Source organism: Neophocaena asiaeorientalis, unplaced genomic scaffold (assembly GCF_003031525.2).
Source record: "Neophocaena asiaeorientalis asiaeorientalis breed wild unplaced genomic scaffold, Neophocaena_asiaeorientalis_V1.1 scaffold327, whole genome shotgun sequence".
NCBI lineage: Eukaryota > Metazoa > Chordata > Mammalia > Artiodactyla > Phocoenidae > Neophocaena > Neophocaena asiaeorientalis.
The window spans coordinates 2639088-2654761 of NW_020174560.1; the positions used below are offsets into that span (position 1 = coordinate 2639088).

A 15674-nucleotide genomic window follows, 5' to 3' on the forward strand; every position below is an offset into this window, starting at 1 on the left:
CCTCGTCTCAATGACATAAACACAGGGCAACTTGGAGATCTTGGCGCCAGCCCTGGCCGGAGCCTGTGAATGGGCAGAACGGTGGGATGGGACTAAGCGAGAACCCGGCTGTAATTACAAATAAATCCTCCCCCGCGCCCCCACCCCGGGGTCTCCCGGCTCCCTTAATACCGCAAAAAGCCTCTGCTTGTGTGTAAATAAGATGAACCGAAGTTACTGAAAGGTCTACCAAGAGGCAGCTAATGGCATATGGCTTGGGTAAGCTTCGGTTAAAAAGAAGGTATTCGAGAATTAATTAAACAGCCATCGCCATCAGTGAAAACCAGACAAAGTATGGAAGGCTCCGTTGGCTCCTGCAGTAGATCCAGTGCGTCGCTGTCCCCGCAGATCATCGAGCATCAAGACCCGGCCCTGGTCCACTGAGACACTGGAACTGATAAATTGGAACCAATTAGCACAAGGTCTCAGAATGATTCTTTGGAATGTCCCAGACTGGGCTGGATGAAGCTGTCGCTCCGGACTGCCTCAGACGTGGAGCCACACTTTCCAAAGCCTATTTAAACATAGCCTTGCTTCCCTCCAAATGTAATCCCAACCCTCATTTTTATCCTTGGAAGCTTTGGGGGAAAGGGAGTGGAGGGAGGTGGGATTTTTCATAGCCCCCGCCCCCACTCCCACGGCCCCGTAAATAAATAAAAGATTACTTCAGATTCCATTTGAAGTTGTCAGTCCCGGAATGGAACTTTTATCCCATTATGAATTTCATGGCTGAGACGGTTCAGACTTTGAATGTGGCTGACACCTCCATTGAAAGGCCCTAATTGCAGTTGTAGGAATTGACCGCAGACACCACACTGTGCACACCACCGCATTCCTCCGAAGAAAGAACATCCTATGAGAGCAGCCCCCGGCCTCCCCTCAAGGCAGTAGAACTGTCAAGGTTTCACTTAAACTTTAAACCAAAGTTGCCCTATCTAAGGGCCAGGTGCTAATTTGGGATTCTGAGGTCGGGCAGATTTGCCTTGGCTGACAGGGCTGTTACTATACCCAGGGGGCTAGCAGCAGTCACGCTTCAGCCTCTGAGACAACGAGGAAGGGAGTCTTTCAATCCATAGGGACCCCTGAAGGACTGCTTTTATTTTCAGATGAACTTCCTCTGAGCCTGAGTGTCCAGAGTTGCTGGCCTACCTGAGTCAGGAAGGGTGCCTGCTGGGAGTGCCCAGGGGAGGGGAGTCTTCCCTTCACCCTGTGTCCGGTGTCCCCTGATGGGGACCAAGCCAAAGAAGGATGGCATGTGACAGGGAACTGTGAAGCTGTTCTACTCCTCCCTCCTTGCTGGGCATCAAGGATGTGTGTGTGTGTGTGTGTGTGATAAAATGCACATAACGTAAAATTCACATTTTAGCCATTTGTAAATGGCATTAAAGAGCATTGTGTACCACCATCACCGTCATCCATCTCCAGAACATTTTTCCTCTTCCCAAACTGAAACTCTGTACACATTAAACTTTAACTCCCGGGCTTCCCTGGTGGCGCAGTGGTTGAGAGTCCTCCTGCCGATGCAGGGGACGTGAACATTTCATCTAGCATAACGTCCTCAAGGTTCATCCATGTTGTAGCATATGTCAGAATTTCCTTCGTTTTTAAGGCTGAGTAATATTCCATTGTACGTATACACCACGTTTTGCTTATCCATTCATCTGTTGATGAACACTTGGATTATTTCCACCTTTAGGCTATTGTGAATAACGCTGCTGTGAACATGGTTGTACATGGGTTGCTGTCCCTGCTTTCAGTTCTTTGGGATATATACTCAGAGATGAAACTGCTGGATCTTATGGTAATTCTATGTTTAATTTTTTAAGGAACTGCAATTCTGTTTTCTATAGCAGCTGCATCATTTTACATTCCCACGAGCAGTTCACAAGGGTTCCAGTTTCTCCACATCCATGTCAACACTTCTTTTCATTATGCGTATATACATATAATAGCCATCCTAATGGGTATGAAGTGATAGCTCATTGTGGTTTGGGACGCCAGAGATTTGTGTCTGTTTTGTGTTTGCTTTGATAGCTCTCTTTCTCTTTCTAAAGAAATATAAATACACATAAATACCCACCAAGTGCGTCACCCTCCTTCTCTCTCTCCCCAAAGATAACCACTGTCTCCAAGTTGGTGTGTATAATTCCCACTCATTATAAGATTTACCACATATATTTGCGTCCATTAATAATTTATACTACTATTTTGTAAGTCACCTTGAATTCCATTTTTGTGTCTCTCTTGACCACCACTGTCCATATTTACTGGTTGTATAAGGAACACCAGAATCAGAATCCTAGATGAAACCAAAAAAGGGCCATCAAGAATAGACCACATGCTTTGGGGTTGGGCAGAGTTAAACCACAGCTATGCCACTTTCTACTTAGGTGACCTTGGTCAAGTCACTTGACTTCCCTGAGTTTTAGTGTCCTCGCTTATAAACTGAGATGCTTTGAGGACTAAATGATATAACAAATATAATGCACCGTACCAGGCACACAGCAAGAACTCAGAAATTGGTAAGAAAGCCGAAGAGAAGAAAGAGGTTAACATCAATTTTCTTGTTGAGCTGTGCCTCTGCCCTGCGGTCACTCACTCAGAGCACCCACTGACTGTTCTTGCCCACATCTTCATGCTGCCACGAGGTAGGACAGACCGTGTGCAGGAGTATAAGATTTACCCTTTACAAAAATGTGGATTTAAGTTATGGGAGTGAGGGTCCCCCTCCTCCCCCTCTTCCCCTCACCCAGAGAGCAACGGAGACTGGAGGAAGGTGAGGAAGGAGGGAGGAAAGCTTGAACTGTTCTGCCAAGTCACCCTACTTGGGGGAGGACATTCAGCTCAGGCCCTGAGCCTGGCTACAGAAGCTGTAATCCAATACCTTAATCCATTTCTTCTTCAAAGCGTCGCCCTGTGTGCCAGGTGGACAGAACCCGAGTGATGCCGAGCTGCCCCTGAGAAACTTTTGCACTGGGCTGTGTCATTCAGGCTGGGAAAAGAATACCCAGAGGGGCGCCTTTGACCTGGTTATCTGGACAGTTGTGGCTATGGAATGACAGCTTCGAGGACCTAAAGGATGTTTAGGGAATTGCACCTCGTCAGTGTTGACAGTGAACCTAGCCATTGATCCAGCCAACCCCAGCGAGTGCTGACTGAGCCAGATGGTGTGCAAAGCTCTTTGGCTGCACAAAGAAGAATCATACACCAAGGGGAGCCTAGTCTTCAGAGAGATTAGTGATCTTCTAACCTTTTGGAACTCCTCTGAACCCACCTCTCTAAGAAGACAGCAGGGACTTGGGGCAGTAGAGGCAGAAGGGAGAGAAAATAGTTCCCAGAAGGACTGGGTTCTGGGGTCTCAGGGGTGGGGGTGGGGGACTCCACCATCTTCCTTCCCAAGGGCATGGACTGAGTTGAGCCTGACATGTCACAGCAGCTGTGCCTCCCCAGAATGAGCTGGGATCACATCACTCAACTACTCCCGACCCCCAGCCCAAGCTGCAGCTTCCTGGGATAGAGCCAACCTCTCCTCACCCCCTCCCCTGCCCTGACTCGCTTCTGCTGCCAAAGACAGCAGACCTCAAGATACTGAGCTGCTAATTTGTGAGGAATCAGGCTGCTGAAGGTGTTGGTACAACAATCAGGCTGTCTCCAGTTCAGCATGGGCGAGGCATTGGTGTGTACCAGTTAAATAATAAAGAAGCTATTTGGGTCAACTTGGTCTTTCTGTTTCCCAGATACCTATGAGGGACCTAGTTTATAAGAAAAGATCAAACAGGGAATTCCCTGGTGGCCCAGTGGTTAGGATTCGGTGCTTTCACTGCCAAGCCAGGGTTCAATCCCTGGTCGGGGAACTGAGATCCTGCAAGCTGAGCAATGCAGCTGAATAAATAAATAAATAATAAATAAATAATCAAACATAAGCCATTGCTGTCTGGATTTGCTGCATTAATTAAGACATGAGGGACTTCCCTGGTGGTGCAGTGGTTAAGAATCTGCCTGCCAATGCAGGGGACGCGGGTTTGATCCCTGGTCCGGGAAGATCCCACATGCCGCGGAGCAACTAAGCCCGTGCGCCACAACTACTGAAGCCCGCGCGCTCTAGAGCCCGTGCTCCACAATGAGAAGCCCACCCACCGCAACGAAGAGTAGCCCCCGCTCGCCGCAGCTAGAGAAAGCCCACGCACAGCAACGAAGACCCAAAGCAGCCAAAAATAAAATGTTTTAAATAATAAAAAATAAAATAAATAAAAACTACATTAAAAAAAAAAAAAAGACATGGACATAGTTTTCCCCACCATGGTTTCCCTCCAACCACTACCAGCATCCATTGTTGTCCCCAAAAGAAATTAAGCAGCTCAGGGAGTCACTGATTCACTAGGAACCTACTGTACATCAAACACAACGCTAGGCACCAGGATTAGAGAGATAAACTCCCATAAAGAGCATGCAGACTAGTGGTCAAGACAGACAACTGCCTAGAATGCCATCTGGTAATCCATAACCTAGAAGAAGGTCCAGATGGCATAGGAGCTGAGAGGAGGGACCTCATTCTGCACAGAAAGAATCGAGAATGGAGGAGGCAACGCTTAAGCAGAATCTAGAAAAATGATTTTGCAAATGAGGGAGATAGTAGACAGAACATACAACGATGAGGCCGAGCAGGCTATGTGTAGAGACCTCCAAGGAGTTCTCTAACTAGAAGGTAGATCAGGGTCCGAATGGAAAAGGCATCCAATGTCATAACGTTATCTTGAGAGTCACCAAGAGAATCCTTAGAGCTCGTTGGACAATTGTAAATAATTCCATTTCTATATACGAGTTATTTTAGCCTGTTTCTCCTTCAAGAATGCCAAGACTTTGGGAGAAATGAGAGGGGCACTTCGGTGCACTTCCATAGAAAGCTTCTTGCCTTGGGCGGGCCAGTGCTATTTGCAAGCCCTCCTTCTCTGTGGGAACTTAGGGGAGCTTTGGTGAGAGATGAGGGCCTCGCCTAGGACCCTAATAGCTGTGAGATGAAGAAGAGTTGCTATCAGGGACAAGTCAGAGACCTCACCAACCCCCCACCCCACAATCCGTCGTCACGGCCCTGTGGTCCCTAGAAGAGGACAAGTGCCCCAAAGCTTGCCTAGCTGTCAAAATATTTAGAAGAAGCGTATTGAAATCACACATAGAACAATAGGACTACCTCAGAAGTAAACGTTCATGCTGTTGAAACAGCCTAAGCCATAAACATTTAGTCTCGAATGTAGCTGCCTTTCTTTCTGGGCTGGGGGCTTGAAAGCAAAGCAGAGTTCTATAAAATGTGATCTGCCAGGATTTTCTTACCCCCGTGGCATGATAATTACGATGCCTCTTATTACATTTAAAGGCTCATCTGGGGTGACTCAAATCCTCCAGGATGTGAGGAAGGCAGCTTTGCATTTGTCTCAATGTATTTTGCTGAACCGCTGCAGTAATTCACTTTCGAAACACAGCAAAGTGAAAATGAGGTTTGAACCGCAACCTTGCCTCATTACCAGCCCGCCCCCTCCCTGCCACCTCCAGGCACTTCAAGGGCCCTTCTCCCAGCATTTTAGGGATTATCTTTGCGAGTTTAATCAAGCTCTACATTAACTAGTTAACATGGTTAAGCCTTTGTGTGAGGAAAGAAATGCTTGTCTGAAACCGTAGTGTCCTGGAATCATTTTGTAGGGAGGAGACCCAGAGGCCCAAACACTGGACTCGGCTCTAACCTTATCCATCCCTCTACCGTGGATGGGAAAAATTTTTTTAATTTATATGTTTATAAATAATTTATAAAACTAATTTTTTCTAAAAATCCTATACATAATGAATCGTACCTTTGAAAAGTCTTGTGTTGAAACACGAGTCTATCCGCCAACCACGCTGGTGAAAGACTAGCCACTGTCTTATTTACTTTTATTTGTATTTTAATTAGTATGTTTGCTTATGTTCTTAATTAATTATGCCGAAGAAAAGACTGGAAAATCGTTGTGGTATGTGGGAGACACCTGATGGGTTAGAGGGAAGGTAGGAACCCCTTTTAGAAAATTACGAAGGTTGTTTTTATAACTTTGAAGCCTCTCTTTCAATTCTATAGGTATGTTTTGTGAATTACAATAATGAAATGCCATGATTTTCTTTTCTTAATTGAGGTCATTTTTCAATGAAGCTGGGCAAAGACCCTAAGGTGAAACCTTAGATATAAGAAAAATAAAAGCAGTTGGGGGCTTCAGAGACCTTGTTTGTCTTGAAAGTGTTGTGAGGAAGCTTGATCAAAAGCCTTGTTTTACTACAGTCATGCTCCATTATGGAGGGTGGGACTGTGGGTGGGGTGGGGGAGGGGAGGATGAAATGAGCCCTCGCTCCAACTTGACCAGGTTGTCAAAAGTCACTGGCCAAAGTAAATCTCCCTAGCCTGCTGGTATCGACGACCTCTGAAGTAAGTCAGATATGGATCGGACCAAGGGACCAGTTACAGACCAACAAAGATGGATGCCTTCGGAAGGCCCCATTGGGCCTGCAGCTCTGAGCTAAGAATCCTCTCCCTACCTCCTTAGATAATCCTGGAGTCAAAGAGTATGGCCTTCGGCAGCTCCCTCACCTCTCTGGGCCTCAATTTCCCTATCTATAAAATGGGGATTTAATTGCCCCTACTCCAGAAGCTCTTGTAAGATGTAGATAAGAAAACGTTTGTAAGGCAGATGGTAAATTCCTGGCACATGTTAAACTTATAGCCCTGTTTCTAAGACTGGCAACTGGTAGAGAAAGCCTCTTATTTAGTCACTTGGGGACCCTGTCCTCCAAACCCTCAACTAAGGTGACTTACTTCCAGCACCCAGCCCCCGCCCCAAACTCATTCCAGACTTTCCAGACTGTAGGGTTTAGATCAAGCGTGAGATTGGGCTTTGGTGCATTTTAGTTTTGTTTTGTTTTTCAGCCCAGTGGTGGGTTTTGACGTGGATATCACTTTATTTTGAAAGCAATCTGATTTCTCTGTAGACGCCCGTGACGGGAGATTAAAGTGTCATGAAACAGTGCCTATCACATACTTACATGCATGCGTACAAACACTCACCCCTGCACACAAAAGCTCCTCAAATGGGCTTCCCCCTCGCCTCACCATTGCACGAGAGCGCTGAACCATTTAACTAAACCTGAAACAAAGATCATCCAATAATACGAGTCAGCCCTGCCCGGCAGCCTGGTGTTGGCTTCAAGACTCTTTTCAACACGTAGAACTTTAAATGCCATTTCCAGCTTTACTCATGCCTGATAGTTACTTTGGGGCAAGTTGTTGCCACTAAATTCACTGATTTTAATCTTTCATTGACTTTTCCTTAAACACAAAAATGTTTTATGACGGCTCTCTCTCTTTTTAAACAGATTTACATACAAATAACGTAAAGTAAGGTTCTCTCCCCTCCTCACCCCACCAACTTATCCAATTCTTTACAGGTAATCATTACAATGAATGATTTAGAAGCATATTTTTAGGGATTTTCCCCTACACATAAAATAATCCCTGCATAGAGATTAAAAGCCAGGGTTCTAGGGCTGAACAGCCTCGACTTCAATCAGAATAAAGTTTTGGTTTTGTTTTTTAATAGGGGCTGTCTTAAAATATTTAGGACCTATAATCATCGTATTGATAGGGTTTCCAAAGTTTCTTTCATATATTTCTAAACTCAAGTATAAATTCAAATTGGATTTGAAACTGCTTAAGACCCTTGATGGCTCACTATATAAACCCCTTGTCTTCCAGCCTTTAGTCCTCAAGCCCCAGCACTTAGCACTGCCAACTTGTCACAGCATTCGGATGGTGTTCCCCTCCCCCCACTGCCCCAAATATCATCCAGCCACTGTCCCCTCCTCACTAGACTGTGACCTCCCATTTGTCATTGGACACTGAATTTCCTAAGGAGTTTTTTTGGATCCTCCATCCCACCCCAACATTTCTGTGCTTTATCGTGGCAGTTGACGTCCTGACTTGTAATCTTGGGTTTATTTTTCTTTTCCCACCCCCAATAGTCTTTGAGAGTGTCTGGAATCAGGGTACATGCCTGGTGAATAGGTGGAGGAATAAGACCGATGGATGACAGTAGGTGGTCATGGAGAGTCATTCCAAGTCTGCACCAATACTTGGTTGGTGAGGGGACAGAGTTAGGGGCTAGGAAAAAATTCAGAGATGTGAGACTGTTGTATTAGGTGGATTCAGTAGCCAGAGCCTGCGAACACCCCACCCAACTCAAATAGGGGAGGTTTTCACTTTATTTTTCACTCCACTGAGTTCCTGTCTCCTTGTTATCTTGAGTCTTCGAGGGGATAAGGGAGGCTAGACCATATTATCTCAATAAACATCTATCTGAGGCAGCAGGACGAGAGGATGTGGGGGAAATGTGAGCCTAAGTTGAGATGGGTGCTTGTGTGTTTGATGGGGCGGCGGGGGGGAGGCTGTGTGTAAATTCCTCATGGTAGGTGGCTAAGGGGGACTGTCTCCAGGATCCCTTCCGGCCCGGGTGGCAAAGGCGGGGGTGTGCATGGGAGTGCACCCTGGTCTGTCTGTATGTCCCATTCCTGTATGTGTTGTGGTAGGGGAGGTATGCTCATCAGGAGATGCATCAGTGTCTATAAAGTGTGCACCCATGTGAATCCATAAGGGTGAATGGTGGCAAGTGGGAAGCAAGTCCTAGAACAACGAGAGCTTGTTTCTCTTACTGATGACAGCTGCCTTTTCACAGAACCGCCCCTCCATCACTTTGGAGAATCCTTTCCTGTGTTACCCATGCTGTAGCAGTAGCATTCCGTTCACTCTCCTTTTGAAATGTTGGGTCACAAATGGTAAAAGTCCACAACGCAGAACGAAGCTGGGTTTGATTTTTACTTTTTTTTTTTAAGATTTTTTGATGTGGACCTTTTCTTTAAAGTCTCTACTGAATTTGTTACAACACTACTTCTGCTTTATGTTTTGGTTTTTTGGCCACGAGGTACTGGGATCTTAGCTCCCTGACCAGGGATTGAACCCGCACCCCCTGCGTTGGAAAGGGGAGTCTTCCACTGGACCCCCAGGGAAGTCCCTTGATTTCTAAATGTATGTATTTACGTATGTATGTGTTTAGAGAGGGAGTATGTGTGTATGTGTGGGGGTGGGGGTGGGGGTGTGTGCTCACGCACATGGGTGAATGGAGAGAAATGATAAAAAGATTTCCTTTCCAGATGAGAACCTCGAGTCCAGAGAGACCCAGACCCCAGACCAGGAAAGGCAACGTCAAGCCAGGAGAGCTGAAGGCCGAGGCCGAGGCAGCGCGTGCTGGCAACCACGCAAGGGCAGAAGATGGGCCCGCCGGCGTTGCCTGCACCCACCCCCAGGCCCCCCACACCAGGGCAGGCTAAACACGAGGAGGCTTCTGTCTCCAGGGCTGGAAGAGAGGCGCCCTCGTTAAAACTCAGATAAACAGTTTATCAGGAGATGAATGAGCCACCGGGCTCCAGAGTCGCTCCCCTTCCCCAGCGTGGAGCCGGCCGGGAGGGGCGGGGGCAGCGGGCGGAGAGGGAACCAGACTGGGGAAGGGAAGGGGCTGTCAGGGCTGGAGCAAAGCGCTTGCCTCCTTTGGCCTTTAGCTTTGTCTCTATCCCTGGAAATGTATTTCCCATTTATTTACCCATTTCCCCATCCCAGCCCCACGATTTAGAGTCATCTCCCTCCCATTCTCCCCTCTTTCTCCCCTTCTATCCCCGCTTCCTATGCTGGTTAGAACTTCACTGTTGTAACTGGAATCCCATCACCAAAAAAATCACACTCAAAAACTTAGACCCTATGGCGAAACTGCACTGGCCTCCAGCCTGGCTGTGAGTCCTGAACCGGCCAGGTTTCCCACAGCCTCCCGCAGGCTATGCAGAGCCCACCATCCTCCTGCCCTAGAAGCCTCCGCTCTCCCATTCCTTCCACAGTCAGGAGAGGAAAGTGACAAGCCTCGTGGCTGACTTTTCCTCACTTTGCTAAGTTGGGTCAAGTCCAAAAATGCCATTTTGGGTCTCACTGAGAGGAAGTCCATCAAATTTGACATTTATGGGACCCAAGAGACAGTCAGAATCAGAGGGTGACACAATTTTCACGTGCCTGGGGTGATCCGGGGCCTAAAAGATGGCCACTGTCGTGATTTCTCCTTTGTGGTGCCTCGTGCTCCCTTGACCTCTCTGTGTCACGGGGCCCCAGAGAGGTAAAGTGACTCACCCGAGGTCACACAGCTGCTAGGTTTTGGGTTTTCCAAAGTCAAGCCCCATGTCCTTTGCACATCACCCACAGCTGCCTCAGGTCTATGCTTCCAGGGCCAAAAAAACAAGATTGTTAAATTGTTCTGAGAATCAGCTGAAAATAAGAAAAGATGCATAAGTGCCCTCAGGATGCATAAGGTCCTCTTGCTTTCACCTGGAGTTGCCGAGGCCATGGTTCAAAAGACTGCTTCAGGGCTTCCCTGGTGGCGCAGTGGTTGAGAGTCCTCCTGCTGATGCAGGGGACGCGGGTTCATGCCCCCGGTCCGGGAAGATCCCACATGCCGCGGAGCAGCTGGGCCCGTGAGCCATGGCCGCTGAGCCTGCACGTCCGGAGCCTGTGCTCCGCAACGGGAGAAGCCACAACAGTGAGAGGCCCGCGTACCGCAAAAAAAAAAAAAAAAAACTGCTTCAGTTTCCCTTGACAGAGTACCTTGCAGGGACGGAATCCTGGGATGCAGATAACCAAGAATGGACCTAGAGTCACTTCGTTCACTAGACTCTTCCCACGTAGTCTGCCAAGGCCCGAGCCCCTGGCCAATCCCCACTAACATCCAACTGCTCCCCATCTCACCCCAGCCCCTGGGAGGACCTGATCAGAGAGCTGAGCTGATAACCATCCCTCCTTTGGCCCATCTCCCACCCCACAGCTTCCTGTTGAATAAATACACCCTCTTTGTCCCGCTTGTCAAGCTCCCTCATCAATAGAGTGGCAGAAGCATTGAAATGGGTTGCCTGTTGAGTCCCCCAAGAAATTTCAGTCCCCCTCCCTTAAACTCCTGAACGCCAGCAGCTACGGAGAATAGCTCAATTACACATGCCGAGCGGGCAGAAAGCAGGCCCAAAGGTGTTGGAGGTGATTCCAACAGGCATTGCAACCCCTTCAAGCCCCTCTGGCTCAAATCAAAGATGGTGGGCCAGTTGAGGGTGTTGGAGTTCCTGGAAGAACTAACATGTGTTGAAAGTCTATTGCCCGCTATATACTCTGCCCTGGGTGCTGTGCTAAGCACAGCGTCCTTTATCTCCTATGTATAACACAGTTCTGAGGGGTGTGTGTTATCCCCGTTTTACAAATGAGGAAATGAAAGTTTGGAGTTAAGATACCTATGTTGAGAGGGTAGCCCACCTGGTGAGTGGCAAGACCAGAATTCCACCCAAGATCCACCTGGTTCAAAGGTTGTCTTTGTGTTGAGCTTCCCTGTTTATGACATTTACTCCCCCATTCCCCACACCCCAGATCTTTTGGCTGTTCTCTGATACGGTGTGCTTCCCCTCTTTATGCAGACTCAAATATCCTCCTCTCCCTACTCAGATAAATATATCCTTTTTCTTCATCAAGCCCAGCTAAATCTCAGTTCTACCATTAAGGTATTAGTACTGCTTAGTCTCTGATAAACAGCATTCCCACAGATTCACACAGTATCTAAGTGTATGAGCTACCCTAGTGTGGCAGGGAGTGGGGGACTGACTGCAGGCTCCCCAAGAGGGGCATTTCAGAACCCCACAGTGAAGAAGGGTAAGTGTGGTTTGAACAGAGTATAGCTTATATTATACTTGTTTTGACTTTTTTGGGTCACCATAATGTATTATAAAATTTCAAACATTCAAAGGATAGCATGCAGTTGTAATATTTACCAAAAGTGGGCATGGGTTTTAAAATGGTTGCGAAACACTGGTCTATGCTATTAGGGGAATTTATAGATTTTTTTTACACACCCTTTTAATGTTTTCTTCATACATTTGTCATATACACTTTAACTGAACTGCAATGTCTTGGATGGTAGCAATCGATTGGGACTTCTTTCTCCTTTGCATTTCCCCCCTCCCATGGTGTTCACCCAGCGGACACTCTATAAACAGGTCACCCAATCTATTGTCTAACATGGTTTGTTTTCATTCTACCCCACCTAAATAAAGGATTGAAGGATCTGGTTTTCAAACAAAAATAGGTGATTTGAAGGAAAGGAGAGGAGATTGATGGAATAGAAAACAGCACAAGAGAATGTCACTAAGTGGAACCCACCATCTCAGGAGAGGTGGGCTAGGATTTAGCCTTTTGAACTCTTTACTGAAAAATTATTCTCTTAGTTAATTCACAGCAGTGGCAGAACTGCTCTGGAACATTTAATCTTCCTAAGAAAATAAACCAGCGCCAAGCCCCCTAAAGCATATCAAAAAGAAAGGAGTACTGTTTAAGAGCCTACTGTGTGCTGGGTTCTAGGCCCACATTATTTCAGAATCAGTGCAATTCAAACAACCAATTGGTTGTTCTTATCTCCCATATTCATTAAAGCAAGATTTTCTTGTAGGCATTACTTTAATTGTCTAATTCTAGATATTGTCTAGACTCGAAAGTTTAAGAAAAGGTTTTCAGCTGAAACTGGCCATCCCTCTCAATTGCTGGCGTTTTGCAGAAAGACTGTGCCATGAAACAAAGTGTGTTTGCTTCCTTAGACAGATGATAAATTTCTGTGTGTGTTGGGTGGGGGTGGGGTGGGAGAGCACAGGTTGAAAGGAAAAAACAGATCTTTGGCGAAAGAAACTAGAGTGATTTAGGCTGTCACAAGGAGACCTCCTAACTCCACTCTGTGGAACGCTGTGAATGCTTGAGTCATCCACACCAAGTCTCTCTTCTCCAGCATTTTCCAGACTCCAATCACATCCACCACAGAGGAAACTGAGTTTGAGTTTTGAAGCTTCGATTCAGCTCTTCATCCAAAGGAAAATTAACCTTAAGTGTCATTTCAATATCCATCTACCATCAAGAACAAACTGCTTCTGGAAGAGAAAGCATCATGAAGGTTTATTTAGAATCACAGAAAGGTAGAACTGGAGGAGTAATGTAGTTATGTCACTAATGCAGAAAGTAAGGTGTGTGGTGCTACAAAAGTGACTTGTCCGAGGTTAACGTAGTTTTATCTTGACGGACCCCAGCCAGGTCTCAGGTCCCCTACTGCCAGTTCATCTTTGAAGAGCCAGAACAGACCCGTCAGCGCGCACGCACCCACACGCACACAAGAACGAACACACACATACACAGTGACACGGACACAAGAGCAGAAACTGAGCTGGACAGACTGGACAGCAGACAAACCCACCTCGCAGGGCCACCCCGCCAGCGCAGGGTGCAGGGCTTGCTGCAGGCCAGCAGAGGGCGCGCCGCCCCCAGGGAGCCGAGCGGCAGCTGCGCGGAGCCAGGCCGGCTAGGGGAGCCGCAGGCAAGCCGGACGCGCCCCTGCAGCTCGGCCACTCAGGGTGCAAGACCCGGCCTAGGAGGAGGAGGAGGAGGAGGAGGGTGAGGAGCGGACCCCCCTTGTGGGCCCGGGTAACAGCTTCCTAGGAATTACATCACGCTGCGCAACGCTGCGGCTCCCGGACTCCTCCGGCGCAGTGTGTGATTCCATGGTGATGGAGCTGAAAGTGCAGGAAATTTAAAGGCTTGGACCCTGCGAGACAGACAAACCGGTGCCAACGTGCGCGGACGCCGCCGCCGCCGCCGCCGCTGGAGTCCGCCGGGCAGAGACGGCCGCGGAGCCCCGAGCAGGCGGAGGGAAGTGCCCCTAGGACCGGCTCGGCCCGCGGCGCTGCACAGAGCGGCCGGACGACGAGCAGCTAGAGGAGGAGGCGGGGAGAGCGGCCAGTCCACGCGCCCTGCGCCGCCGCCAGCCCGGGAAGGCAGCGAGCAGCCGGCGCCCCCAGCGCCCGCGGTTGCCCTGGAGTAATTTCGGATGCCCCGCCGCGGCCGCCTTCCCGAGTAGACCTGGGAGAGGAGTTGCGGCCAACTTGTGTGCGTTTTTTCCGCCCCGGTGGGAGCCGGCGCCGTGCTAAGGGCTCTGCCGGCGACTCATGCTGCCGGCCCTGCGCCTGCCCAGCCTCGGGTGAGCCGCCTCCGGAGAGACGGGGGAGCGCGGCGGCGCCGCGGGTTCGGCGTGCTCTCCTCCGGGGACGCGGGACGAAGCAGCAGCCCCGGGCGCGCGCCGGAGGCATGGAGCGCTGCCCCAGCCTGGGGGTCACCCTCTACGCCCTGGTGGTGGTCCTGGGGCTGCGGGCGGCACCGGCCGGCGGCCAGCACTATCTCCACATCCGCCCGGCTCCCAGCGACAACCTGCCCCTGGTGGACCTCATCGAACACCCGGACCCTATCTTTGACCCCAAAGAGAAGGATCTGAACGAGACGCTGCTGCGCTCGCTGCTCGGGGGCCACTACGACCCGGGCTTCATGGCCACCTCTCCCCCCGAGGACCGGCCCGGCGGGGGCGGGGTGGCGGCCGGGGGCGCCGAGGACCTGGCGGAGCTGGACCAGCTGCTGCGGCAGCGGCCGTCGGGGGCCATGCCGAGCGAGATCAAAGGGCTGGAGTTCTCCGAGGGCTTGGCCCCGGGCAAGAAGCAGCGCCTGAGCAAGAAGCTGCGGAGGAAGTTACAGATGTGGCTGTGGTCGCAGACCTTTTGCCCGGTGCTGTACGCCTGGAACGACCTGGGCAGCCGCTTTTGGCCGCGCTACGTGAAGGTGGGCAGCTGCTTCAGCAAGCGCTCGTGCTCCGTGCCAGAGGGCATGGTGTGCAAGCCGTCCAAGTCCGTGCACCTCACGGTGCTGCGGTGGCGCTGTCAGCGGCGCGGGGGCCAGCGCTGCGGCTGGATTCCCATCCAGTACCCCATCATTTCCGAGTGCAAATGCTCATGCTAGAACTCAGGGCCCCCTGCCCGCACCCGGACACTTGATCGATCCTCACCGACGCCCCCCCGCACCGTCTCCAACCAGTTCCACCACCCTCTCGCGAGGGGATTCAATGAACTTTTTTTTTTTTTTCCGGCTACAGAGACCTAGCTTTCTGGTTCATGTAATGCACTGTTTAACTGTGTAGGAATGTATATGTGTATGTATATACGGTCCCAGTTTTAATTTACTTATTAAAAGGTCAGTATTATACGTTAAAAGTTACCGGCTTCTACTGTATTTTTAAAAAATTTTTTAAGCAAAAGGAAAAAAAAAGAACAGAGGAAAGAGAGACTTATTCTGGTTGTTTCTAATGATGTTAACCTGCTATTTATATCCCAGTGCCCTTCGCGTGGGAAGCAGGGGGGAAATGTTATTTTTTCTTAAAGTACAAAGAGGGGAGAACTTTTGTAGAAGGACTTTTAAAAAGCTATTTTCCATTCTTCGGAAAGTGTTTTGGTTTTCCTTGGACCTCGAAGAAGCTGTAGAGTTCAATGTTATTTTACAGTTATTGTAAATATAGAGAACAAATGGAATGACTAATTACTGTAAATTAAGAGTATCTGCTATTTATTCTTTATAATATCCCGTGTAGTAAATGAGAAAGAAGCGCAGAGCAGGATTAAAGAAAACCACTAAAATAGTC

At 48.9% G+C, this 15674-nt stretch overlaps 1 protein-coding gene across 1 annotated transcript; it reads left to right on the top strand.

Annotated features, from left to right (window-relative positions):
* Window positions 1-13960: 13960 nt before the first annotated feature.
* On the top strand, window positions 13961-15666 carry NOG (noggin). The gene has a single exon (XM_024757637.1). The coding sequence runs from the start codon at window positions 14300-14302 to the stop codon at window positions 14996-14998; it is 699 nt and encodes a 232-aa protein (XP_024613405.1). The 5' UTR covers window positions 13961-14299; the 3' UTR covers window positions 14999-15666.
* Window positions 15667-15674: the final 8 nt, after the last annotated feature.